The 27,986-nt window shown below is 43.4% G+C and overlaps 1 protein-coding gene and 1 long non-coding RNA gene across 5 annotated transcripts in view; one reads left to right on the forward strand and one right to left on the reverse strand.

The window, feature by feature from the left end:
• The window catches only part of TMEM94 (transmembrane protein 94), a 49,487-nt gene that overhangs the window by 9,551 nt on the left and 11,950 nt on the right, over positions 1-27,986 (forward strand). For 2 of the 4 annotated variants that reach the window (XM_052809044.1, XM_052809042.1), the window contains 15 exons: positions 10,099-10,218; positions 10,901-11,028; positions 11,600-11,736; positions 12,409-12,605; positions 13,396-13,547; positions 14,172-14,274; positions 14,588-14,674; positions 15,207-15,323; positions 19,114-19,170; positions 21,027-21,131; positions 21,748-21,912; positions 22,164-22,373; positions 22,542-22,857; positions 23,599-23,772; positions 27,027-27,129. In XM_052809044.1, coding sequence (XP_052665004.1) covers positions 10,099-10,218; positions 10,901-11,028; positions 11,600-11,736; positions 12,409-12,605; positions 13,396-13,547; positions 14,172-14,274; positions 14,588-14,674; positions 15,207-15,323; positions 19,114-19,170; positions 21,027-21,131; positions 21,748-21,912; positions 22,164-22,373; positions 22,542-22,857; positions 23,599-23,772; positions 27,027-27,129 — 2,171 coding nt within the window. Of the gene's footprint in view, positions 1-2,993; positions 3,160-10,098; positions 10,219-10,900; positions 11,029-11,599; positions 11,737-12,408; positions 12,606-13,395; positions 13,548-14,171; positions 14,275-14,587; positions 14,675-15,206; positions 15,324-19,113; positions 19,171-21,026; positions 21,132-21,747; positions 21,913-22,163; positions 22,374-22,541; positions 22,858-23,598; positions 23,773-27,026; positions 27,130-27,986 lie in introns of those variants that run through there. The other 2 variants (XM_052809041.1, XM_052809045.1) reach the window with 2 other exon arrangements.
• Positions 1,020-27,947, reverse strand: LOC128151520 (uncharacterized). The gene is made up of 4 exons (XR_008238399.1): positions 27,722-27,947; positions 26,811-27,162; positions 26,557-26,686; positions 1,020-1,341 (listed from the first exon to the last, which is right to left on the reverse strand). It is a non-coding gene; the product is annotated as an uncharacterized LOC128151520 (long non-coding RNA).

Here is a 27,986-nt window from a genome sequence, read left to right on the forward strand (position 1 = left end):
TTCCTGTTTTGTTTACAGTGCTTCTAGCATCTAGAAGAGGTTTTGTTCATTAGTGCAAAGTACCTAGACTCGGATCTGCTCTAAAAGATTACTACAGCCGTGTAAGTGACTTAAAAAATACTCAGTTTTTCACATCAACTCTTGCACTTGCCTACTAGATTTCTTATTTGCTGGGTTTTCTGTTCTGTAGTGTGCTGGACCAGGAAGGCCTGGGCTTACTCATGCCTGAACCTCTTGGTGCTGGTATGCTGGGAGGACGTGTTTGAACTATGTTGTTTTATATCGAATTGCTGTATTACTATGGAGGTAACATTCCAAAGAGGATAATTATCTGTTTATTCTCTTGTTAATGACATCATGGGCTGGTATTGATCATTTTAAGAGATGATGCAATTACCATTCTGTACAGGGGTGTGTTCTGTGTAGCGTTTGAGAGCGCCAACACTGGCATTTCTCCAGCCATGGCAGAGCACAGCAGAGACACTTTCACTGTAGGTCGCTATCTTTGGTTCATCTCTCTCTTTCTCATATGATATTCTTCATTGTACAACACAGGAAGAGCGTATCAAATTGCTGGACAGGCAGCAGCGTGGACAGTATTGTAATAGAATTTTAAAAGGCCTATTAGAAAAGTGCCCTGCACAAGGAGATTACAGGGGGAATCATGGTGTTCTGAAGTCCTAGTCTCCTCTCCTGACTTACTGAAGTTTTTTCTCCCTCCTTTCTGAATGGGGGTTAAAATTGAAGGCAAGACATCATCACGCTCTTTTCAATAGGAATAAAAAAAAAATTATATATACAGCTGCATTTCGCAACATACTTTGTTTGGATTCTGAGCAAAGACCATGGGTTTATTCTTGTTAACAGTATATTATTTGGTGTTAAGGAGTTTTCTCCTATTTTTTTTTCAATACTGCAGATCCTTGTTTCACCCCCTTTAAGGTGGAATCCATCTTCTTTTCCAAAGTGGAGCACTTGGACTCATATATGCTGATAAGAGAACAAATTAACCTGCTATGTAACCTCAGTAGTAAATTTGATAAGCTAGGTTTATTTTAAAATACTAAAAATAAAATGAACCCAAGTGAAAACATCAGTCCCAAATCTAGCTGAAAGCAATCTTTTTGCTCTAATATATGTGTGTGATGAAGAGTTAGCACTCCTGGAACAGAGGACGCGCTCAGAGCACCACTGCAGCACAGACATCTGTCACTCAGAAGATGAGAGACTTGTCCTCTAGCTCCAGTCAGCTAATACAGTTCCGTTGTCAGAAATGGCTGAGGATCAGAGTTTGTCAGGTGTAATGTAGGATGCCTTCCAATTTTTTCCAGAAGCCAGACACTGCAGAGAAAGGCAGAGAGTATTTTAGGAGCAATGCTTAAATTAAATGTGCTGATATCTTGTTCTTTTCCCTTTCTCCTGACTTTTTAATTTTCTGTGTATTTCTGAAGTGAATTTAATACTTGCGAAAGGTGTCATAATCTCTGCTCCCAGACCCACTCAGCATATACCAAGACAGACAGCAGCACTGATTGCCACAGGACAGTGTGAGCCTTATGAGTCTGAGTTAACTTTAGATGTAGGCTGTATTTGCAGCAACACAACTATTAAAAATTATTGACATCATCCATTCCACAGTTACCAATAACAACTGAGCTGTATTATCCCAGTGTAATTGCTGCAGCCTGGATACAGCACCGTGCCTCCTGGCCAGAGCCCGGAAATGTATTCAGGGAGCCTATGCTGTACTCCACATTGCTCCAGCTACAGGACTGTTGGTCCTGAGCTATCTTGTTCCAGGATGCCTAACAAGAGCTGCAGTCTTATGTTTGGACTGAAAAGTAGCCCAAGTCCTTTGCCTCTTTTCATCTTGCCAGTAACTGTATCTCTGTTTTTATTCCCTGCTGTTCTCTAAAACCTCAGCTCTTTTTCCAAGGGCTTTTTCACAAACTGATCCTTTTTCCACAGGCATCTCTCATCTGTGCTGCAGTTTTTATATGGTTCTTGGCTGGGCCAGTTCTTTACCCCTTTCTATATGGAATGAAAGTAATTGGTTTAGTGATTGTTCTGCAGAACTGGGAAGCCCCAGTCAGAATTAGGACAGCACCGAAGTAGGACCTATATAAAAACCCGCTTATAAAGGTGCTTCCCTCCAACAATGAGAAGGAAGCATTCCTGTAAAAGATGAGAATGAGAGAGAAGGCTCATTCCTTCACCTCCAAAGGCCTTTTTATCCCATTACCTGTTGTTCTACCCAGGCCTTCTCGGTCTATGCTAATCCTTTGCCTTCTCTGTGCCACTGCCCAGGTGTCAGTAAATGGGGAGCCCCAGGCATGGTGAATGGCTATGAAGAATTTACATGCACCTTTTGGTTTAGATTGTGTGGCTCAGGATGTATGAATATTGGATGCTGAGAGGGGCTTTTGCTGCTTTCTCTATCAACAAGAGAAGAGCGAGGGAACACTTCAGACTGGACCTGTAACCATCTCAACTTGTTTAAATAGCAAATGCTTATATTTTTAAATTGAGCTTGAATCCAAAGCTGTGGAGTTGTCTGGAAGACTATCCTAGATTTATGTAGGGGAGTTAGTATTCCTGGGTGTCTCTGTCTCAATCTAGTCTTTTTCCTTGCCTGCTCAGGTGTTCCTTCCCCTGTAGTATATTTTGTAGCACTTTGTCCTGTCTAATTTGCCATCTGCTTTTCCACAGACCCCTGTCTGTCAGCGTCAACCATTACTGTGCATGCATATGCATCTCTACAGGCAGGGAACCCAGGGATTCTGGCTGTGTCGGCTCCATCTGATGAATGAACCATTCTTACAGACATCTGGTGCTATCCTGGGCAAACTTTCTTCTCTCTCTGCCTTTTTTTTTTCCCCCTTTCTCTCCCCCACCCCCATCCACTGCCTCCTTGCTGGATCTGCAGCGTGACTGGAAACAGGCTGAATTAATCAGCAGACTGGTGCTTCACTCTGCTGCTTCTGTCTCATTCTCTGCAGCGCTGGGCTCTGCACAGTCTTTCTCTCTCTCCCTCTTTGCTCTCTCATTTTTGGAGGGCAGCAGCAGTGCAAGTTGCTGGGGAAGTGGCGCAGGGATTTAGCCCAAATGCTCTTCAAGCAGGCCGATCTCTGGATCCCTCACCAAGGCAAATGCCGCAAAGTAAGTTTCTTTCCCTTAACATTTAAATTCAAAATGGCTTTCCCTGTCTCCCTCCCCAACCTGCATCCTGCCTGATGTGATGGTGCGTGAAGAGCTTTGAGGTTTTGGGGAAAGAGCTTATGGCTGGACATGAAGCAGTGAATGATGATTTTAGCTAGGGAATGGCTTGGTGTTGGAGGTTATGGGGAAAGAAGCTCTGGTTTAAACTGTACATTTAGCCCTAGAACCATCAGGAGGGCCAAACATTATTTTAGCTGCTGACTCCTGCTTTGCTGCCTCTTTGCCTCATGATTTAAATTTGTTTGTTTCTTCTATGGGCTTTGATCTGTAGCTGTTGAACCTTCTTATCCCTTTGAAACATGTCTCGCAGTGCACCTCCTAGGCTGTATCATAGTTTTAGTCCCCAAAGTCTTCAGCTAAAGAAGTGGGGATGGGAAGGAAGCTAATGGGGGGATGAAAGATGTACTGAAGTTCTGTGGATTTCTGAGCGTTGCTGGCCTCTGGGAGGGGATTAGCATCCTCTGGAGTAAGCTCTGCATTGGCATAAAGCAGTATGCTGTGTGTTGAAGCCAGAATAAATACAGACCCCTAACTGCTCTCTGAACTCGGAGGAATAATGTAACTGGATAAATTACAGTAATTAAACCTTGATAATTGTGTAGTACGGGTGAGCTTCAGAGCAGTGCATAAACACTGCCTCATCCTGCCAGCAGCCTGGTGGGGCAGGTAACTATGGTTGGGGATTTGCTGCTGCAAACAGGACCAGACAGACTGAGGAATGTACAATTCAAAACTGGGCTGTTACCTGGGGAGCAGTCGCCTCTTTCTCTGCTGTTGAGCTGCTACTAGCTGAGGGAGAAGCAAAATGCTGGGCTTTGCATTACCCGTGTAGAAAGGTTGATCGTGCCTGTTGGCACCTTACTCTGTGCTTTATGGAGGGCATAAAGTGCGAATGTCATTGTCTGGATTAAAACGGACCCTGTTCACACCAAAACGCAGTTGGTGATTCACATGGCTGAGTTGCGTTGCTTTGGCCAGATCTCTCAGAGATCTGTGCTCCTGCAGCTGTGTCTCTTTGCAGTGTAAGTCTGCAGGCCCTGTTAGCGATGAGCTGCGGGGAGCCTCAAAGCCAGTGTCCGCACTGTAGCCGCTGCCAGCACCCAGTTACCAAACTCTGGGGGCTCTTTTGTCCAGGGGCAGGGGGAGGTCTGGGCTGCCTTTCATACTGTTGCTGCAGATGGAGGAAGGAGACAGTTGTTGACTATTTCTCCGTCCATTAATATGGGCAGTGCTGTGTTGAAGACTTTGCTTGTTTAATTTGATCTGAGATCACCAACAGTTAAGCTGTGGCTGCCAAGCTCATGTCAGGTGGCATTTAAACGAAGTTTAATAGCTGTGTTCATTGTGCCTTTTGATACCTTTCCTGGCATGTCCAGTTTTAAAGGCAGTGGTCCCCACAGAGCCATAATCTGCTTGATGGAGCTGGCTGCATCATGCAGGTATCAACATGTATTTCTTTTTTCTGTGCTGTCCAGTAGTGTTCAGGTGGGTTGGTGAGTATTACAGTTTTCACAATGACTACAGTTGGTAGGGAGTTGGTAGTCCCATTATAGAGATGAGAAACTAAGGCACAGAGGAACATCAGATTTTCCCACTATAATGCAGAAATCTGTGGCAGAAGAAAGAACAGAATCCAGCTGTCCTGACAGTTAGTCCAGAGTCTTAATCAAAAGTTCATCCTGTGGAATAGGAATGTGTCAGGGTGGAGGCTTCATGTAGCCTGGGTCACTAGAGAAGCACTCTTGCTAGTAGCCTGGGTCACTAGAGAAGCACTCTTGCTAGGAGTCAGGGATCAGACCTCTTTTGAAAAGGAACCAGGTGAGCACTAAGAAAGACTATAATCGGACCACGGATGTAAGTAGCAAAGGGAAACTTTTGCCCAGAGTGGTCTATACATTGGCTTTGCTGGCTACATCTGTATCATTTTGTAGCGTGGATATGCCATTTCAGGCAGCCTGAGCACTAGCTCAGCAGCTGCAGTTGGACAGAGCTGTAGCATCCTGACATATGATTTGCTTTAAAACAAGAATAAATCCCTCTCTAGCACTAGCCTGCTGTAAGAAATGTTGCCCCAAGAAATTGCACACTGTTGTGTGTATGATGTCTGCCATCCTCTCTGATGATACCCCAAAAACCCCACTATGTGTCATGTTGTGCCTTATATCCTAAGCAAGAATCTGACTTACAATACTAAATGCAAATACATTTGGTGGAGTTACTCCTTCTCATGTGTTTTTGAAACTGTGAATAATGCTTACATTTCAGGAGGTGTAATCCCTGAAGTAGATTAATAGCCTGCAAAATGTCATTGTTAAATTAAAAACTACCTTCTTTTTCTGCTAAGGAATGCAAAATAGCTCTCAGAAAAAGGAATAACATTCTGCTGTCCAGTTTCCCGCCTCCAAATGTTTAAATCTGAAAAACAATTGAGTAGAAGTGTTAAAAAAGGGGCCTAGTGTGTGCAGCCTGGAAAGAGGGAAACAATCTGACAGCTGCCTCGTAGGGGTTTTCCATACCACTCTGAATCAGAGGGCTGGATCTGCAGTCTCTGAAAATTGAAGCTTCTAGCAAATCTTCTGTTTTCTATTCCCTTATTTGTTTAAACAATCTTTGTAAAGGCAGTTACATTCAAGTGTTCAGCAGTCTTGGTGAGAAGCCCTTATTCTGCAAAGGACTGAATCCACAGAGGATGGAGGATGATTCAACGCACTTTGATCTGTAAAGCAAAGGATATATTTGTGCTCCAGTATTATTTAAAAAAATGTTTGGCACATATGATACAACACCACATATTATGTAAACATTTACTGGCACAACTAATAAATATGCTGCTGTGGATGTGTAATGGCTGTATGAAAATACAAGAGGACTTAATTACACTAATATTTTGTGTCCATTTCTCACATTCTGACCTCTGCTTGTTTGTTCCTCTTGAAGGAAGGAGCAAGACCTCTGTCCATCAGATAGCAGAGTGTGAGAATAGGTGATAAAATTTTAAGATATTCTTGAATGGTTCTGTGTGTAAAAGAACAGGATGGGAATTTTGGAGGAGAGATCAGGAACCAGTGGTGATTTTTGTGTGAGGATGAAGGTGGGCTGTGGGAAGCAGACATAAGTAGGTGGTGATGCTCTTCACATTGTGGGAGGAAAAATCAGAAGATAACCATTCTTTTCCTATCTATCAGTCTGAAGAAGCTCCTGCAACTCATGAGAAAGGCAAAGGAAACCTTTTTGCTGTGAGCCAGGCAAGGTTACAGATTTCAGCAAGCTCCTGGATCATGGGTGTTGCCAACTAATTTCCCCCTGTCAAACTATGGAGGGCCAACTGAGAGGAGAAGGCAAAGAAAAGTCTACAGATTCTGTGGCTCCCCATCTCCTAGCTCTGAGCTGCTTGTCTCCTTCCTGAAGAGCCAAACCAGTTCCTAAACCTGGCCATTCACTAGATCTAGCTCAGGTCCCCTTTCCCTAATGTTTGCAGGCAAGCTAAGCAGTAATTTAACATGTAGGATATTTACTGAAATTGGAGAAGTTCATGCATCTTTTCATCTTCCTGTCCAGTCCACACTTCAGCACATTCATCCCCTCTAGAAAATAAAATCACATGCACAAAAAAAATCTCCTGCACTGTGTGTTTTTTCCTTAACAGCCATCCTGCAGGTTACAACTCTTGAGAGCTGCAGTATCATCTGCAAGGCAGAGGGTTGCAATCATCCTGTGTTTACCTGGCTTCAGTCACGCCTCTCAGACTGAAGCTGTGATAGCCAGGGTAGGGGTCAGCACCAGGGGAGCTGTAAACGCACTTAGAGGCTCGTGTGCTCTCCAGCCTCTCTGGGCAAAGGAGGAAGCAACTGCTCATTTTCTCTCAGGACTTTTTCACTTTAGACAGGGGCAAAAGGAAAGTATAGCCTTTTAAAATATCTCCTGATACCCATCAGGGGTTTGCTTTCACTGTAACCTGGAATTTACTGTCTGTTTTTTCTTTTTTTTTTTTTTGTTCTTCAGAGGAAACCCTATGCTAAGGCAGCTGGGTGGGAAGGTGTCTCAACTGTTTCTGTTTTGACCTGAAAATTAGCAGATTACTCTTTGAGTGCAACTGTCCAAAGCAAAGATGTGAATGCTGAGTTTTTTACTAATGAACTGACACCTCCTGTGAATGGCTTCTTCACCCTGGGGTGCTCACCTCCTGTTTTGTGGCAGGAAGAGCACTTGCAGCTGATGAAAGGCTGGGAAGATCCCTCTGGGACAGCTTAAGAGCACCTAGGTTTGCCATATACAAAGGTTTACTTTAGGGCATTTGAAAAATGCCTCATTAGCAGTTGATGACTTAGCAGGGCAGCTCTTGTTGCAAAAACCTAGAGCTGCCCCTTGCCAGGAGCTCAGGGTGGCTCTTCTTGCCTGTGCCTTTGATTCCTTGGTTCCAAGCACTTTCTCTTGATGATCACTGGCAGTAGGTTATCTGAGTCACCGCAGGCAGCCTCTCACTCATATTATTACAGTGTTTACCAGGCTGGCTCTGCCTGCTTTGCCGAATACTCCATGTTTTAAGTGTCAGGATGGGTGTTTAACAATCCCTGCCCATCCTGCCATTCTTCTTCCCCAGCCCTGCCACACTCTGCACTTGTCCTTTCTCACCTGCTGCAGCCACCTTCCTTTGTGGCTGCCCTTACCTTGACTGATACTACGGCAAAACGGTAACTCCTGTGCAAAGACTGGAGCGGGTGTGCAAGTATTTCAGGAACCTTTTTGATTACCTCTGGATTTGTTGCCTTTTTCTGCTCGCTGCCTGCTGTGATGTGGCAGTTTCTCTTTCCAGGCAGTGTGTGACTGTACTAGATGTTGGCATTAAGTGCAGCTTTCCTCTCATTTCTTCTGTAGCTCTTGAAGTATCCATTGGAACCAGCTCGGCGTCTAAGCAGACTTTGCTTTTCAGTTAAAGTCCCTCTTATTATTGCTGCCTTTCATTCTGTGTCTTTTATTTATCTGTCTGCTTTCTCTGTGTTGGAGAGGATGAGTGGGTGCTTTGCTATGCTTCAGCCAGCAGTCAGCGGAGAGAGAGAAACCTTATTGTCACTTGCTCCACGTTGCTCTCAGGCACTCCTGTTTGCAGCACTCCTGTGGTGCAGCAGCAGGTCTGTTGCCAGCTACGCTGCCTGCCATCTTCTCCTCCGGGAGTCTCTGAGAGACTCCTATGTTTAGTCCTGTGCTGATGTTACCTGGGCTGCTTCCAAGAACAACACAGAACTGCTTCCTCTATTCCTAAAACTGACACAGAGAATGAAAACTACAGCAGGATTATTTTTAGTTCTGTAAAAGTGCAGCTAAAGCAGCATTGCTAGACTGCCTGGCCAGAATTTGCTATTTCAAATTGTCCCTGATAGGTGGGGAGTGTGTGTACGGTAGATGGTAGTTTAAAGGCATGTATCTGCTATTCCTTGATGCTTACATTACAGTTTTGTATTGGACCATCAATGCAAATGAGTCTGAAGTCTGAGATTAGTTTCCGGTAAATGTTCATCACAAAACCACTCGGTTAAGGAACAGGAAGAAAAGTGCCGATCAGAGCTGAGCTGCACTTGCAGAGCTGGGTGCATGCATGCACCTCCTGAAGAGCAGAGCTGCTGCAGTTTGAGACCACGGTGGATTTGGCAGGGCTGGGAAGAGCTGGTGATTGCAATAGCAGGAAGAGCTGCAGCTCCTGCCCGAGCTGTATTTGCTGGGCTGTGTGTCGCACTGGTGGGGACCAGAGGGGGAAGCTTCCTGCCTTCTTTGTGTTCAGTAGTTCTGTACTCTGTAAACAGTACGATACACCTGAACATTTCTAATGTGCAGGATATCCTATGCACTTTACACCCTCAAGGTGTTTGTATTTAAACATGAAATGCAAATGAGAACTTCTGTTAACCAGTTCCCTGATATCTGCTGTAGCCCTTTCATGGACACCTGCCAGCTTTTCCTTGTTGATTCACTTTCAGTGATCTGGTACCCACAGTACCTCGCAGCAGTCTCTGTGATTTAAAAGAAAGGAAAGTGCTTGTGTTCTTGCCCCAGAAATGCAAGCGTTGACTCCACTTTCTTGTTATCAGCGTCTTACAGCAGTGTTTTCCAGATGGCACACTCTTGGGTTGTATCCTTCCAGGCTGCTAACTCTTTGCTGCCCAGTGAGGAAGCATTGCTCTTGACTCTGTGTGCTTTCTTCAAGTCCAAATGCCTCCCTTGTATGTCCGTACAGTTCAGCACTTAAGACTCTAGTGGTTTGTCTTGTAAAAGGAGGAGTTGATGCTGGAGTCGTGTCTCCTCCTGAACTAATCCATGGCCTAGCACTTAAATCTGGGGGCTTCTGCATCAAAGTAGTCACAGAGGCAGGATTCATAACCAAAAATTCATAACAAGCAGTTGTGGAAATTGGACCACTCTGGTTTAGAATTGCAGATATTCTACTACTTGGTTGTTATTACTGTTAGCAAAATCCATCCTGTATCATTAAAATTCTACCATAACTGTCTGTGTTCTGTTGTCTCTACAAGCTGATACCAGTTCAAGCCTGTGTAAACCTCTGAGCTGAGCAGCCTCCCTTTGTACTGTCCTCAGCCTCTGCTGATTAGAATCTTGTTTCGCAGAAATGACTTGGTATTGTGCTTTGATAAAGTATTTATCTGGCACAGTCAGGACTGGTTTGTTTACCTGATTTTATCTAGGTGCTCTAATTCCAGCCAGCAGTCTAAAGTTCACAGAAGGGAAGATGATTTCAGGAAAATGGAGAATCAGACAGGTGATGATGAGTGCAGGGCATTCACGGTAGAGTGCTCAGTCAGCCACCCAGAAAAAGCCTAAAAAGAAAATAGGAAAGCACTAAACAGGTTTTTTTTTCTGGCACCTCAGGATGAGATGACCTCAAGTTTGGGCCTTACCACAAAGAAAGCCCTCACAATCCTGAGAGACCAGTTGTCAGCACTGCTGGAGGGGCATCAGAAGGAACGGAAAAAAGTGACTTCATGGAAGGTGAGGCACCAAACAGCACAAGGTTGGGCACACAGTCTCCCCTTCTCAAAGTAAAGCTGAAGATTAAACAAAAGTTGGCTGAATTCTGTCCCAGACTGCTGCTGCAAAGTGTCTGGGTGCAGAACTGCTAAAGTCCTTGGGAACAAAGCAAGGAAAGTACATAAGGTTATGCTTCTCTCAGCACTTCTCTCCTGGATGCTAGACCTCTGCAGGAGCTTGGCTTCACCTGTGAAGGATCTAAGGGCTTCAAGAACCACTAATGGCAGTGTGCCTATGGGGTCCATATCAGGTGGAGAGAAAGAGCTCTGAAGCTCATCTGCCCTTGTCCACCATGTTTGTCTGGCCTGTGTGTTGTATACAAAGTGCTAGTGTTTATGCACAGTACTTAAAAGTGTTCCTCGCTTGGTTAGTGACAATGGAGCAGCCTGGCACAGAAGCCTTTTCATTCTTCCAGGCAAGAGTAAAGCAGAGAGTGTTCGCCCAGACTTGCCAGCTGAGCAACTGTTAGTGCTGTAGCATTCGCATAACTGATCTGGATGCTCTGTATCCTGTTCAGGGGTTTTACAAAGTTGTGTTCACCCTGAAGTGTCAACTGCTGCCTTTACCCTTTCTCACTCTGCTTTTTCAAACGTCTGGCTCTGTATTTCATGAATGCTGACTGTCTGCTACTCTCCTTTTGTAGGAAGTGTGGAGGAGCAGTTTTCTGTACCATGGTAACCGTTGCTCCTGTTTCCACTGGCCTGGTGCATCTCTGATGCTTCTGGCAGTGCTGTTGCTGCTGTGCTGCTATGGGAGCCAGCCACAGGGGAGGTAAGTAAAACATCCTATGCTGGTTAACTGAAGCAAGGTGGTAGTTTTATATCGTCTTGACGTTCTGTGTGGCTGACATAACAGTGTTGTCCCTCATTCTTTCTAGACATCTAGACATTAGCATAGTCACACTGGTAATTCTGTCCCTATCATTCCCTTTCACAAAACTTCAGCCAACTTAATTCTACTTCTAATAGACCTGTCGAGTGTCCTATGGAGAGACTGAGATTTTTTTCCTACAGCATTTCTAGATCTTGAAAAATCCTAAGGCATTATCATAGTTAGGAAGGATTTTGAAACTGGAGAAGTTAGTGGCTTATAGAAGTTACTGTGCTGTCACATGCACCATAGCATGCCTTGACCGGGTCCTTTCAGACTTCTCTGGTGGCATTATTCTAAAGAAGTGTGATCATAGCTCCCCTGCTTTTCTTTTTTAGCCATAAATCTGTGGGATGTAGGAATAAACAACTGAGCATGTGTACATTTATCTCTGTGGGTGTCTGGCAGTGTATTCTGCTCATTTACCCAAACCTCATCTGCTTTCTGCTTTCTTCTGTTTTGCTGTGCAAAGCCAAGGTGCTGAGATAGTTAATGCACTGGCACTCTTCCTCCTTCTCCTCTTGGATCTCTTCATGATCGGGCGTCAAGAGAGGCTGAAGTGCAGAGAGGTGGAGAGGAGACTTCAGACAATCATTGATAAGATAAATGGTGAGGTCTCATTCATCTGTTTCTCATTTCCATTTGTGTTTTCCTCCCATTGGATTTTTCTCCAAGCCTGATCACATACGTTACTAATTGAGCTTACTAGCCTTCCCCTATGTTACACAGAAACAGGCTGTGAGAATTGTGTCCTACTCATGCCTGTCCTGTAAAATAGTTATTTTGAGCTGTCATGTGGCCATGTGCTTCCAATCTGTGTGTTATCAGGTAGGCGTCTGTTATGTCTGTGCTTTGGAGTAATTTGAATCCTCAGTATCTTACAAAAATATCTGCCTTGCAGCAGATGATGAGAGAAGAATACGTGGGGTTGTACCACAACATAGAACAGAAGGAAATAAATTGCTGCGCGTGAGCATCGTCTCAATGGGGGCTTTTGAACCTGAGGCAGCAGTTCATTTCAGTGTGGCAGTTTTAAGGACAGCCTTTAGTTTTTCCATTGTGCAAATATGTGTTTAAGGTTATAAAGTTATTATGTTTAGTTGTTAATAGTGGGTGGAGAGAGAGGGGAAAAGCCATCAAGCAGAAAGAGAGAGATGATAAAAGATCATGGGAATGGACTGAGTTTAGCACTGGCAATGGCCACTACAGGAGGTAAATCAATGTATGATTGGCCCCTCCAGAATTGTTATCACTTAATTCTTTCATGCTTTGTGCTTTCAGATACACTTGGCAAAGAGGTGAAATGGCCAGACTCCATGTACCCTGACCTTCATATGCCTTATGCCCCATCCTGGTCCCTTCATTGGGCCTACAGGGATGGTCATCTTGTCAACCTGCCTGTGAGCCTGTTAGTAGAAGGAGATGTCATTGCTTTGAGGCCAGGCCAGGAGTCATTTGCTTCTCTGAGAGGGATTAAGGTAACTTGCTTGTCTTATTTCTGTAGCCTGTAACAATATATTTCCCAGGATTTTCTTGCTAATACTCTGATTCCCAGTGTACAGATTATTGGAGTGTTTGATTTCTTCTGACCTTGAAAATAGCTTGAAATTCCAGTTCAGTCAAGGGCAGTGCTTTGTCAGACAGACTGCATCTTCTCTATGAACTCCCAAACCCAATGGACAGAAGACACTAACGTGATCCCAAAGCATCATATTTCCATCTCTTCCAGGTCAAGGGGAAATTGTAACGTGCTGCTAAATATGAGTGGAGTGAATCTGTCCAGTAGGATGATATGACGTACAAACCCCTACTTTATCCTGGTTTTTATGTGGAGAAATAGTTTGTCTGCTTTGACCTTCTCCTTACTACTGATTTACAATAAAAGAAGATAATATAAAATATCTGGGGTAGAAGTAAATTAACAAATCAATTACAAGATCTATGCAAAGATTTTGCTGCTTGAAGATTGGAAAAAGTTTAAAGCTTGAAATTTACCTTTGTTGGTTCTTATCGTAACTTTCACTCCAAATGCCAATTTTCATGAAATAACCAGATGTGCTTGAACAGAAACATTTAATTTTGCATCAAGTTTGAAGCAGTAGTTTAGCTCATGAATTTTTGAGACATGAGAGAGGGAACTGTGACAAACATGTATTGTGTCACTTGCAGTGGAAGGGGTCGTGCTGGACTAAACCTCTGGTCCCTTGCAGCAGGATTCCACCGAGGCCCCAACTGTGCAGCCTTGGGGCTCTCTGACTTCTTTTCTAGGATGATGAGCACATAGTTCTGGAGCCAGGAGATCTGTTTCCACCTTTCTCACCTCCACCCTCCCCACGGGGAGAAGTGAAGAAGGGACCTCAGAACCCTCAGCTGTATCGTCTCTTCCGTGTCTTGAAGACCCCAATAATTGATAATGTCAGGTGGGTTCAATACAGTGCACAATGCCTGCACAGCTTGTCTATGTCCTTGTTGCTGCTTTGTGTCAGCAAAAAATGAGACTTACCAGTCCAGGACAGGAATTTTCAAATATGCTGTGCTGTGTCTTCTCTATTACCTGGGAATGCTATAAGTCTTTTACTGTCTGTCTTCAATTGTCCTCCTTAACTGGTAGGTTAGGCTAATATATAAAACCACATATATGCTAAGTATTACTGTTGAGCTCATTGCTTTTCAACTAAATTTGAACAATGCGGGGAGGTCACAGATTTCATGCGTTTGATGTAACCAGCCATATCACACCCTTTGGTCAATTGGAGATAGAGATATCTGAATGTCCTTGTTGGAGTTTCAGTACACACTGGGGCAATGGAGCCTTCCTGTTAAGTTGGTGAGGAGACCTGGGGCGTTTGCTCAACAGCACTGCAAATCTACCATGGCAAGTGCAATGCTGCTATTATAGAACTTGGCTTCTCTTTTGAAGGTCACCCCTCATAGCATAGGGTGAACACTGTTCCAATCAGGTCTACCAGGAGGTTTATATCTGAAGAAAGTGCAGGGTTAGGGTCTTGGTTGCTGAAATCTCAAGCTGTTTTCCATTTTTTTAGGTGGTGTCTGGAAATGGCTTTGTCACGTCCTGTGACAGCCCTGGATAATGAGAGATTCACTGTACAGTCAGTGATGCTGAAATATGCTGTCCCTATTGTACTGGTAGGTCTCATTTCAAGCCTTTGTTGTTGAATATAGCCATGTTTTGTCAATAAACGTGAAGAATTTGCAGCCATCAACAGGAAGTTGTGGCCAGGCCCTAACTCATGCAGCTGACTCTGTGTGTACCTTGGCTAGTTCAGAGAAGCAAAGATGCTGAGCCATCTAGCCATGAGAGTGGAGGGAGGAACTGCAGCAGCAGACCAAGTATATCTTCCAGACTTTCCCAGGGCTGAGAATATTACAAGGCAGTGAAAACTCTTTCCCTACAAGTACTAGTAGTTAGCTGACAGTGTCATCTCTCTTTGAATTGCAGGCTGGCTTCCTGATCACCAATGCTGTGCGCTTCATTTTCAAAGCTCCTGGAATTACTTCTTGGCAGTACACTCTTCTTCAGCTACAGGTAAAGGAGAGCTTTGAGCTCTGCTACACCTCCTCCCCAGAGCACCACTGAGACCGATTCCCTCCCTCAGCAACTTGCTTCATCCTATGACAGCATCCTATGCAGGCCCTTGTGCACGCTGGATCCAGGAGCTCTCAGTGGAGCAAGACAACAGCTCTACCCTTGCCGTTCCTCCCAGACTGCCCTTTACATTGTTTGCTCTCTCTCACTTGCCATGTGTGTGTATATATAGAGAGAGATACATGGTATCCTTTGCCTTTAAACTTGTAAGAGTTTATGCCAAATTCAGCAGGAAAACCAGCTGCGAGTTGGTGTGATTTATTCATGTTCTCCTTCATTACAAACCCCTAAGGGTGTGTGTGTCTCCCCTCCTGTGCTTCTCCTTGTGTTGCACTGCTTCCAGTGCAAGCAGTCTTCTTCCTTCCTGCCATTGCCTTTTACCCATCCTTTCACTGTGGTGGACAAGATGTCATGTGAGAGGTCTGACTTCTTGTTGTCTCTGTGCTTGCTGGTGATTGCAATTTTTTTTCAGGTGAATGGTGTCCTACCCATCCTTCCATTGCTCTTTCCTGTCCTGTGGATTCTTTCTACAGCCTTTGGAGAAGCCAGAGTCTTGGCCCAGATGAGCAAGGCCTCATCCACCTCACTGGTAGGTATCTCTCCACTGCAGAGAAAAGGGCAGGAGATGAGAAGGGCTCTGTGAAGTGAGCACAATGAATTCAGCAGATGTGTCCACATAATTGTAAAAGCTTTGGATCTTTGATTGTCCCAGCTATGCCCTCTCCCTGGGGCACAGTGTGGCTTCTTTTTGAACAGATGTTTTAATTTTTTCAGCCTGTCTACAGATATCCTGTGGTGATAGGAAGCTCCAGTGATTCCATAAAACTCTTCAAGGCATGTGCTTTCTATCAGCTAAATGTAATCTGTCAGAGTGGTCAACGTGGAGATAAATGCCCTGTGGTGGCTATAACTAGGGAATGTTTAGCCACTGAGAAGGAATGGGGTGCATGAGATCCTCTGTAATCCCCTGTTTTAATGCGTGGGCTGAACAGCCCTTTCCTGAGGCTCTGGGGCTTTGCTTGCAGGCACGGCCTTGGCAGTAGGTCAGGGAGTAAGAGGAATTTCTGGTGGTTGTGCTGGTTTGGGGAGTGGAGTTTGGTAGTTTGATGGGTGTGTGATCCTGAACTAGATGCGCTGATGGGTGTCTCCTGTCCTGTCCTGGTGGCAGTGTTGGTGAGATGCACTGTGCTATGTTTGTCTTCTGTGCTGACTTCTGTTACGCCTGTACTTGGACAGAGTTTCTCTCTCCTTCTTGTCCTTCCTTGGCCTCTGTGGCCCTGGGTCTGTGTTTTCTGTTCTTTTCCCTATAGGTTGTACATAACTAAGCTGCTTGTGTCCTGGGAGGGAGGACACATGCTACCTCCCTCAGTGGTGTTTGCACATTTACGATCTCTTTTGAGTGTTTTTTTCACTTTACTTTTCCCACCCATTCTCAGCACTGCTTGGTTTCTGTCTTTGGAACCTTCCTCTTTCCCTTTACACCTTGCTATTTGGCTGGGAAAAGCCAGAGCTTCTGGGCTTCCCTGCTTCATCATTCTCAACATATCCATTTGCCCTGTCACTCATACTTGCACCTTCCTTGTGTTCTTTCCTGTCTTCTCCTTTTTCATGTCCAGGCAACTCACTCTGTCCAGTCAGCAATTTCTGTGACATCTCAAACATGGTCCTCCATCCTTGCTGCTGCAGAACAAGCGTTGTGATGTGCCTTGGTCATTCTCCCCCTTGACTAGGGCAGTCTTCTCTTGGCCTCTCTATTTCACTCCTTCCTTCCCTCTACTCTGTTAAAAGTGTAGCAGGTAAGACCCTCTTCCTCTTCAATCACTTGGCCTGTGTGACACTCTTCTCCACCTTCTGCCCCCTCCCATCGTGTTCAAGCTGTTTGATTCCCAGTTTTTCAAGGCCATAGGTGACCCTTGTGACTGGTTAGTCAGACATACTGCAGGACACAAACCAGCCCCCCCTGCCCCCCAAGCCCCTGCCTCAAGTTGCATTACTACAGTTAGACTACATCAGCTTTCCTTTTAGAAAGGAGTTTGGTCTTGGTTTAAAAATGTTTTTACTGCCTTTGATAGGTCATTTCAGTAATTATTTACCTTCACTGCTAAAAATGGGCATTCTATGTCAGTGGGATTTTTTGTAGTATCTGATTTCCAGCCCTTGGAACATTTACATCTTCTGTCTCCTAGATTTAAGAGCACACCAATGAAATTTCTGGTCTGTTGTAGCTACTCACATTCCCTTTTATCGTCTCTGGTTAATTAAACAGTTTAAGCACCTTAAGTCACTATATTTTCCAACCCTCTAATCTTTCTCTTGGCTTTCCTCTTAGCTTTCTCCAGTGCTTCAGGATCACTGTAGAATTATGAATCTCTAAAACCCACAAAATATTCCAGTAACATTTGTGTTTGTGCTAAATTTCAGAATAATTTGGACTTTCTACTCTATGTTCCCTTGTTAGTGCAACAAAGGATCATTTTAGATCTTTTAGCTACTGCTTTAAATGGCCAGGCTTTGTTCAGCTGATAATCTACAGTTACTGCTTTCTAAGACAGTCTCCTCATCCTGTAAGTCCAACCTTCATTTTTGCTCCTAGATATGCAACCTTACTTTTGCGCCTGTTGGTTTGCATGTTTTTGCTTATTTACCAAGCAATCCACATTGTTCTGTAACAGTGGTCTGTTATCTTCATTATTAGACCTGCTCCAAACTTTGTATAGTTTACAGTCTCTATCAGTAATGGGTTTTTTTAGTTTTCTTTCAGGCTATTAACAAAATACCCAGATTTGTCCCTGCTTGAGCTAGTAACACATCCTATTGTAAATAATTTCTCAGTTTCTGTTACATTTGGAGATAGTCTATTTCTAATAGATTTAATATGGGCCCTATTTCTCTGGTATTACTTCAGTATTTGTTAGAAAACCAGTAAAACTTTTTGTATCAAGTCAAAGTACCAAGTGGTCTAAGTCAAAAGCATTACTTTTATCAGTCAAATTTGTAATTTTGTCAAAAAAGATATCACAATAGTTTGATGAGATTGATTACTCATATACTTGTGTTTGGCACTGGTTGTATTATTCCATTTCTTTTCTTTTAATTGAGTCTCATATTAGCTGCTCTCTTATTCTGCCTGAAATCAAAGTCTGCCTGGGGTCCTGTGGTAACTTGGTTTGTTCTCCTTACCCTTTTTAGGCATTGGCACCACATTAGCTTTCTTCCATTGCACTGGGACTTAGTCCATGCTTCAAGCCTTGTGCAAAATCAGCAGTAACAGTCAGAAAGTTGTCCAGACTTGCTAATTTAAACATATTTACTTTCAGAAGCTAGTGTTAGAATGGAAAATATTTTATAGTTATCATATGGTATGATTATATCACTGAATAAGGAATAGCAATATTTATTTAACACATCTGCCTTGCCTGCAATATCATTTGCAATTTCACTGTCTTAAACAAGCAGTGGACTGATTTTAATTACCTACTGGTATACTTTTTATTATTTTTATGTTAATTTTTACTTCTATTTTCACTTCCACTCAAAACTGGACTTTTTTATTTTTACTATGGGATTGTTGCTTTTTAAAATTTTAATAAAATATTGTTAAACAGTTCCTAATTATCCTTTATAGTTCTCACTTTAAATTACTTCTGACAAATTTGTCTTCGCTTTTTTCAGCTTTGTTAAACTGATCCTTTTTAAAGTGCCAGATATATGCATTATTATTTGGGATGTCGTTTTACTTGCATACAAATGGAACTGCTGTATTCGCTTATGCTTATGAATATACTTAAACTGTTTTTCAAAATCACATCTACTGTGGAATTCCTTTGTGCTGGATGCACAAATTTTGAGTTAGTAAATTTCTCAGTGTAATTCCAAGAGCCCCATGGTAGTGCTCTGCTATAATTTCTTTTCATTTCCTATCCACATCCCATTCATATCACCTCATTCCTCTGTGTCCATTGTGTTCCAGGCACCTGCTTTTACAACCACTCTTCTAGCTCCCTTCTTTTAACTGACCCATATAGCTTAAAAACAGATCAGTCAATCCTGGTTCTTTCTGTCTAAAAATAACCATCCAGAAAGAGCCTCCTCTGGGTCTAATTGCTATTATTTTCTCTGTAGACATTTAGGTAATGACTGTGTGTTCTTCTGTGATGTACAGCACCAAGCACTTTGACTGTGCTTCACAAGCAAATAAAGACATAGTCCATTAAAGACTTAACTGCTTTGATGAATTATTGGTCTGCCTTGGTATAGTGATTCCCACAGAGCAGGAGTCCCGCTTTCTTCTCTCTGAAGGCACAGTATTTAGGGAAGGATGTTCCTCATGGCACATTTCTGAACACGATTATAGTAACTGGTCTCTTCTCTTGCTGCAGCTTGCTAAGTTTTCAGAGGACACTCTCAGCAGCTACACAGAGATGGTGTCTTCTCAGGTACTATTATTATACATTGTTTTCTTCCATCTTCACTGCAGAACTTCATGATACTCTTTCCCTTCCTCTCTGATCTCCTGCTTGTTCCTAGACCCTTTTTACTTGTGTCAGTTGTCCATTGTCACCCATTTGCTGCTTTAATTGCTGCTATGCATGCAGGTTGCATGTCTTTCCCCCACACCTTCCCATGTAAATCCTGCTCTGCTGACCAGAGATTGAGGTGACCTTGATACTGAGTAAGGTTGTGCTTTTCTGAATATTGCAAATGGTTTGAAATCAACTTTTTCTGTCCTGAAGAAAGTACCTCTTTCAAGTTCCCCTGTTCCAGGAGTAAAATAAATTTTTTATGGTGTGTGTCAGAAAGAAGGGAAGTATTTTGCTTGTATGAGAAAAACCTCCTTCTTCAAGCCAAAACTAAAGAACAGAGGGGATGGCAGTCAGCACCAAGACCAAATGTGAAGAGGGGACCATGGGAAGTTCAGGCTTTTAAAAAGTCTGATCCTGTTTCATAGGCTCCTTAACAAGCTTAAGCACATTACTAGTGCTTCCAAAGCTGGGGCAAATAAACATTCAGAAGACCTTTTTCTGGGGGCAAACTGCATCTGGCCACTCTATAAATTGCATCATCCAGATTAAACAGGTGGGTAGAGGAAAGACACTTTTCTGTCTAATCTGGCATTAAGATTCCCCTTTCCATAAGGAGGCAGATGAACTCTAGGAGTGATTAAAAATCCCTAGATATTGTAAGAATCAATTTGTATTTCCTTGCTCCCAGCCACACAGAGGAATGCACATGGATGCACACACACACACGCTTCCTTCGCTGAATATTTTGTTGCCTTTCTGTGCCAGTTCATCATTTAGCTGAAATGTTTTTCAGGTGTGGGAGTGATTTGACCTGACCTTCCTCATTGAAAAGATCTGCTTCTTTCCTTTTGTACCTATGTAACATTTTTGCTTATGAGAAACTGGTTTAAATAAGAGCTTTTTTCTTCCTGGTGATAGCTCATGATTGTTTTGCATTTGAGCTTATGGCTGTACTAACCCTTAGGATCTAAGAAACTTGATTTAAGGAGCTTTGGGGGAAGTGCTCTGCAGTGACAGCATTCTGGAACGACAGCTAAAAAGCAGTAAAATAACACTGTAATGCAAACCTGGTTTTGCTGGCTTTAGGAGTGCACAGACAAAAACATACAGGTCTGGTGCTTGGATTGATTGCTGCCATCCAGACTCACTCTGAAACGTTTTCACGTGGAAGATGAAGGGTGCCAACTTTACATTTTAATTGTGCAAAATATCCCCTTCTTTCAGTTCATTACCATGTTGATTACAATTCATTTGTAATGATGGAGTAGTTAGGGCACCTTGGCTTTATTTCCAACATTGGCACTGCCTCAGTAAGTAACCTTGGGCAAATCACCTCACCACAGTGACTCCATTTACCCGATTTGCAGCACGGTGATCATAAGCTTAAAGTCTCAAACTATAATCTAAGGGGATGAGAGTTACTTTAGGAAAAAATACTAAGAGGTAACAACTGATTCACCCCAAATGAAATCACTTCAGAAACCCTTCCTGTGTTTTTGGGTAGACAAAGGTAGTTTCAATGAATTCTCAATTCAACAATCAGACTGTCTGTTAGCATCCTCTGGAAGGGGGAAGAAATGCCTTTCCGTTGAGAAAATCAGCACTGTATCAGTTAACAGGTTCCCACGGAGACCACTCTTTATCTTAAAGTGTATCACTGTGTTGAACCTGAAAGCAGGTAATGTCATACTCCCCTTTTTTCCTTCTGTCCTGTCATCTTTCACTGAATGAGTCTTTAATTGGCTGATGTCCTCTGCTTCCCTCGGCAGGAAATGATACGCTGTATCTGGAGCCACTTCCTCTGTGTTTTAAAAGGCAAATCCCCAACTCTGAGCTTCACTTCCAGCTTGCTGCATAGTCTGGGATCTGTCACTGTGAGTATTGCTGGGTTGTCAGAAGGAGGAGCCCTGTGTGGATGCTTCATTTGCATTGTTTATGTCATCCTTCCCTGAGCATAGACTGTTGGCAATCAGTTCACTGTGCTGGAATTAGAAACCCTTCAGGCACCTGTCTTTGTAGAAGAGTTTATAACTCTTTTGTCTTGTCCAAGCAGGACATTCACAAACTAAAACAATGGTTAGACGTACTCTGTGGCATCTAACAGGAAGTCTGTATTTTCCAGCTCTGGTTCTGGTCCCATAACCCTCTTGACTCCTGTTCAAGAGCCAGCTGGTTCGGGTCCTGATAAGGTACTAGCTGGTGAAACAGGTTGAGTAGTTGCTTCCTTCCCGTGGTCTTCATGCCTAGTTTTGCAGTATCCTGAGATAAAAATGGTGTTAAACAACCCATCAATCCTGCTAGAGCAAGCAATTCTCCGATTTCTTGGAGGGTTATCAGGTGCAGTTTCTTAAGACAGAAGGTTGGCAAAGGAGAGACTTGTCTATCCTCCCATGTGTTTATTAAACTTGTGATATTTACAACTACGCATGAACACTGAGACATGTTTTCACTGAGATTTTGCTTTCTTGGGGGTGTTGTGGGATGTTCTAGGTGCTCTGCTGTGTAGACAAGCAGGGGATTCTTTCCTGGCCAAACCCCAGCCCAGAGACTGTTCTGTTCTTCAGTGGGAAGGTGGAACCACCTCATGATAGCCATGAAGATCTGACTGATGAGCTCTCTACACGGTCCTTCTGCCACCCTGAGATGGAAGATGAGGTGAGTGATATGTAATCCATAATGTAGTATGTTGGCTCTAATCATAGTTTGACTGGCATGCACAACATGGTATTATAGAGGGGGGCCCTTTGCCTGTAGAGAAGTCCTGTGCCATAATTCTTTGCTTAAAAGATGAAGAAGCAGCGAGGATGAAATCCTTTTCTACAGGAGTCCTAAAGCAGCAGGTGAGTCAGTAGCGGCTCATGTTCAACCACTGAATCACCACTGTTCATTTTGTTGGTCTCTTGCAGCCCCATGAAAGAGATGCTTTGCTCTCTGGCCCCCTGGCAGACACAATCCACATGACCAATGAGCAAGAGAGAAACAACTGGTCTAGTGACCCTCCAAAGGCTCCCGATGCCCATGCCCACCGAAAGCCAAACAGCAGAAGCAAGCATCCCTCTGGGTCCAATGTGAGCTTTAGCAAGGACACAGAGGGTGGAGAGGAGGAACATACTCAGGTAAGGCATAGTGAAGGGGCACACAAGTAGTCTTTTGTGGAGCCATAAGACAGACTTAAACTCATAGAGTCTTCCCTTTGGGGAATTTAATTGGGAAGTCCCTGTGGGATTCTAGGCTCAAGCTATATTCATTGTAACCAACTAGAATTTTCCTGTCTGTTGGACCAGGTTGTTGGTGACAGTGAGGTGTTGGCTTGTGAGGCTGAAGACTTTGTGTGTGACTACCACCTTGAGATGCTTAGCCTGTCCCAAGACCAGCAGAACCCCTCCTGCATCCAGTTTGATGACTCCAACTGGCATATGCACTTGAATTCTCTCAAGCCTCTGGGCCTGAATGTGCTGCTCAATCTCTGCAATGCAAGTGTGACAGAGCGTCTGTGCCGCTTCTCTGACCACCTCTGCAACATTGCCCTCCAGGAAACTCACAATGCTGTGCTGCCTGTCCATGTGCCCTGGGGCCTCTGTGAGCTTGCCAGGCTAATAGGTAAGGAGAAATTGGATGAGCAGACACAGAGAAATCAGGGCTGTCAATAGACACTTAATCCTTAGAGAGCACAAGAAAAATATTTCCCCAGTCCTGGTTGCTGAGAAGGTGACATTACAGAGCTGACTGTTATTGTTTGGTTGCCAAAACAGCCTATTAAAGAGATTGCTTTTGGCAAGTTCTGATATTGTAGACACTATCAAAGGAACAAATGTCATCAAGGATATTTCCAGCCAGCCCTGGCTTGGCTTGGTATTCTTCTGGTTCGAGTCTGCCAATCTCATCAGGAGACAAAGAATACCTGCTAATGGACAGATAGCTGCCCTGTCTTTACGGTAATGCTTTACCAGGAGTTTGGGTATAAATTATGTGAGGTACCTCAGCTCATTTTATAGATGGGAAAACCAAGGCGTAGGGGAGATAAGAGGTTAGATGTAACACTAGGATTAAAATCTGGAAGCTCTTGAACTCACTTCTGTGCCTGATCTTCAGTGTCACAGTTCCTGTCTTCAGTGAACCAGAAGCACGAAAGCTGTAATTACTAATAACATCTAGTCTTTCTGAATGTTTTTCATCATAGATCTTGAGCCATCTTGGTGTAGATGCACAGCTCACCTACCTATTGCTGGGGATATGTCAGAATGAGTGCAGGCAAAGTGGATGGCACAGAAGCAGGAGAGAGGACCTTTCTTTTGCTTCGGTTAGAGCCTAATTTTTCTCCTCCTTGTGTTCATATTTCAGGTTTCACACCAGGTGCTAAAGATCTTTTCAAGCAGGAAAACTATTTGGCCTTGTACCGCTTGCCAAGTGATGAGATGGTTAAAGAAACAATCCTGGGGAAGCTTTCATCAATCACCAAGAGGAGACCACCCCTGAGCCACATGATTAACCTTTTCGTGAAGGACACCACTACCAGTAAGGCTGCCCCTTTCTTTGGCCATCCACTTGGTATGGGAAGACCTTCTCCGCAGAGCCTAGAAAATATCAGACTGGGACAGTCTGGAGTCCCTGTGTGGTGATAGCCTTGCTCTGCCTATGGCCGGTACAGATAAACTCAACAAACCTTAGTGATCAGTGCTATGGCATACTGAGGGGAGGAATTCTTCCCAGCTCTGGCTCACTCCAGGATCATAAATAATTTTTTTAAATTATCTTAGATAGCACATAGTAAACCTGTTTTCTGGGACCAAATGGCAGTGCAGAGCAAGGTGGGAGTTCTAGTGGGTTTTGAATAGACTTCATTATGGTAGGGAAACTGATAGTGCACAGGGTTGAATATCACTCAGGGTTTTAGCTAGTGATGTTAATCCTTCTGATAACCCAAATTATAAATCATTATCTTCATGAGTTGTCTAGCGTATTATATTGCATACTCTATTTCTATATTGCATACTAATGAGAAATCACAGAAATCCCCTGCAAACTCATGGTGACCATGAATACAACACCTGAAGCCATGCTGAATTTCCCACTCCTTCTACTCCTTCCTATTCTAATAGGAGTGGGCTAGGATGGAAAGGACATACAGCTGGGCACCATGAGGTCTTAAAGCACCTCAGCAAGATTTAACAGCTTGCCTGACAGAGCTCTTAGTCTCTTCATAATAAATTGACTGAACTTGGCACTCTGGAGTTGACATATGTTCAATATTGAATCTGAAATATGATTATTATGCTGGCCAGAGATTTACCAGGTAAATGGTCTTCTCTTGCCCAGTTCTTCTTAGATTTGTATCTTAATCTGGGGAGGAGCTATTTCGTTTGTCCTGATTGCTGCTATCTTGCCTTTGTGAGCAAGAATTTTTCTGATGCTGAGATTCTTAGTGTAAGGAAAAACCTTTAATGTTGCCTCATTTCAACTCCTTATCCTCATTTTTAAACGGTTTAGTTTAGAGGCTGGAGCTCAGACAAATATGTGTGTGACCTGGATTATGCTGTCTAGAGTAAATTCTAAGAGGAATTTTGCCAGTGGGGTTAGTTAACCATTGGAACACCTCTCACGTGATAGTCTTGTCCCTTGAAACTTTCTAAAACGTGTACAACCAGAAATAATGGATTATGCAGGTAATATTGGGTTAATGGGGATAAATTGGCTCGGTTATGCAGCAGAGTCAGATCAGATGATCATAACTAACCTCTCTTGATACATTATTTGTGAATAAATCTTTGAATCCACCCACTCCCATGACATGCTGAAGTCAAAGGGAGATACATAATTCTACAGCTGTAGCAGAAATAGGACGTAGTTTATCTGTATGTTCCCTTGCTATTCCATTGAAATATGTGTCTCACCATCTGGCAGTGTTCATCCCAAATCCATAGTAACCACATGGAAATGAAGGGCTTACTGGCATCTTCAGTGGAGTAAAATGGCTTGATCCTGTCTCTGTCTTCCTTTGTTATAGCTACACTCTTCGATTCCTTTTGCTCTGTCTCACTGGCTCAGCTGTAGCAGCTTGGTTCTTCCTAACAAGTCTCAGCAGTCATGAATGGCTAGTCATACTCCCTGTCCTATTCATCAGTTTTCTGCCTTGTGCCAGAGAAATCCTGGCCTTCAAGTTCATGATTTAGGAAGGGAAGAGGCTGAACTTACTTTACTGGCAATGACAGCTGAATGAACTCCTTCCACTTTATAGTGTGTGCTATCACTGTCATTTACCCCTTAGAAGGACTGTTGTGTGGAATGCTGACGATACTGAATGGGAAATGGATTGCTATTGCTGTCAGGCATGAACGTAGGTATGTCTGTGTGTGTGGTCATCTGCAAGCTCTTGCTCTGTGTCCAGGGCATAGGTTTTGCATGAATCAATAAACATTTCTTGTTCCCTCTTTCCTAGCAAGGACTATCTGACCGTAGGAGCAAGGTGGGAAGGATTGGGTGTTTATACAATAAAATTAACCAGAGCTCTGCACAAGTACTCCTTTGTGTCCCTGAGACAGGCTCCTTTCACACAGAGCTCCTATTCGTCTTGGAGGTTTGTTATGCTGATAAACTTGGCGTGTGATGACTATTTATAGCAGAAAGCAGAGAGCTGCTATGTTTTGGAAAATCCTCCGGTGTTCCTGAAGGTCCCTGCCTGGTTTGTGCAAGTGGATATTCTTGGCTCTTGATTTCACCAGCTAGCATGAGCATTTGCAGTCAGCAACAATGCCAGCAAGAAGCCTTTGGGCTCATTTTTCTTGGCAGTGATGTTTTTTTCATTAGATCAGCTTTGAAGCTGTTGGGGGCAAAGTCACAGAGCAGCTGGAGGAGGGAACCTAGACAGAGAAGTCTACGTGCATGCAATGTTAATGTATCAGTGCAAATGAAAGGGAGCAGGAAGTGTGGAGGGGGAGGCAGACTTGCATCTTTTAACTTGTGTCCTGTGCCTGGGAGCTGCATCAGACAACTGATATCACACACCTTTGAGAAACACTTTTTAACACCTCTGTCTACAAGAGGGAATAAAATATTTTAAGTCTGTATTAAAGAATAAAGTAGTGGAAGAAAAAAAACAGGACAAGCTGTGGCATCCATTGATTTTCAATCCTTCCCTGATCACAACATGAGTTACTTTTTTAGAGTCTGTTATGCTGAACTTTTGACCCATCCTGATTTAACACATTTTCAGGACCCTTTGTGAGACAGGCTGTTATCTAATGGGTCACACTGTTAAATTATCTTCTACTTGAATGGAAGGTATTCAAGAATAGCTCTTACCCTTTAGATGCATGCCTGGCCTAAAATCGAACGCACTTTCCAGTGTAGGCAGACTTTGATCCCCGCAGGCTCATCACTGGTGCTTGTGCTCTCTTGAGAAGAGGAACACAGGAATATCTTTTCTTCTGCTCTGTTGGATACAGGAGCAAGATATTATCCCACCTTTTGTAGGAACAGGATTGTCACACAGTGTAAGGGGAGAATAGGAGCTGACTACGTGGCTCACATTTTATCGCAGCCTTGTTTCTACTCACAGTTAGACAAATAGCAGCTGAATATATATCATCCAGTCTTGAATAATTTCTTGACGGAGACTGAAGACTTTCAATAGAGGAAAGGGGATATCTGGAGTGTGTCAAGGCAGTTTGCAGGAACACTCGCTTTTAACAAATAAGGGAGCGGTTGGTATGATATCCCTTTCCTGGGAGCCTGTTTGTGTGATGCTGACTCATTGTTCTCCTACACTTCAGGCACTGAGCAGATGTTTTCTCATGGGACAGCTGACATCATCCTCGAGGCCTGCACAGACTTTTGGGATGGTACCGATATCTACCCCCTCTCTGGCTCTGACAGGTGGGCACCTTTGTTATTTGGTGCATTCAGGACCTGCAGATAAATTGCAGAGGGAACCTGGTCACTCTTGGTTAAAATACCCTTTACTGATGCTTGTTAAGCTATTTAATAGAAGCTTCAAGTAGGTTAAGAACATGAGGTGTCTCTGCTTATAATTAATTGTTATAATTATAGCAACGTAAGAGATCAGATAGCAACAAGCAATCTGTTGGACTGTAAGACTAAGCCATTTCTTACTGTACCTGTTAACATACTAGCCTCTTATAAGTGGACTCTGACTGTGCTGTGTAGCAGGACCGTGAATTATAATCAGGTCATATGCTGGTGGCAGAGAGGTTTTTTTGTTGTTCAAGACAAATGGCTTGTCTTAACATGAAATGCAAAGTGATCAATTCTGCCTGCTGTTGACAGCTTCAAACGAGTCCACCACAATGCATCACAGACCAGTAATGTTTAGTTTCATTGACTAGCAGCACATTCTTCTTCTAAGTCTGGTTATCCTCAGGTGTAAGAAAACTCCCACTGGTCCTTTTTAGAATATTTATAATCTTAGAAGCCAATGAAAAATCCCATGTATAGTCTAATTTGTTACCTTTATGAGTTCAACATAGAGAAGGAACTTTACACTATTCCAGTGACTGAATACGGAGACTTCACATACAGCTCCTGGGACCCAAACTCTGAAAGGGGATAGGAGAAAAATCTGTTACTGTAACTATCTCTGCCATAGATACTATTGTCAGAGTTGTCAGTTCCTTCCTTGGTGTTTTTCTCCCTACAGATAAATTCTGTCTGATGAGTTAAGCTTCTGCTGTCATGCAGTGAACTTCCTTGGAGTCATCTGGCAGCCATATAGA

The sequence above is a fragment of the Harpia harpyja genome, chromosome 14, assembly GCF_026419915.1.
Source record: "Harpia harpyja isolate bHarHar1 chromosome 14, bHarHar1 primary haplotype, whole genome shotgun sequence".
Taxonomy (NCBI): domain Eukaryota; kingdom Metazoa; phylum Chordata; class Aves; order Accipitriformes; family Accipitridae; genus Harpia; species Harpia harpyja.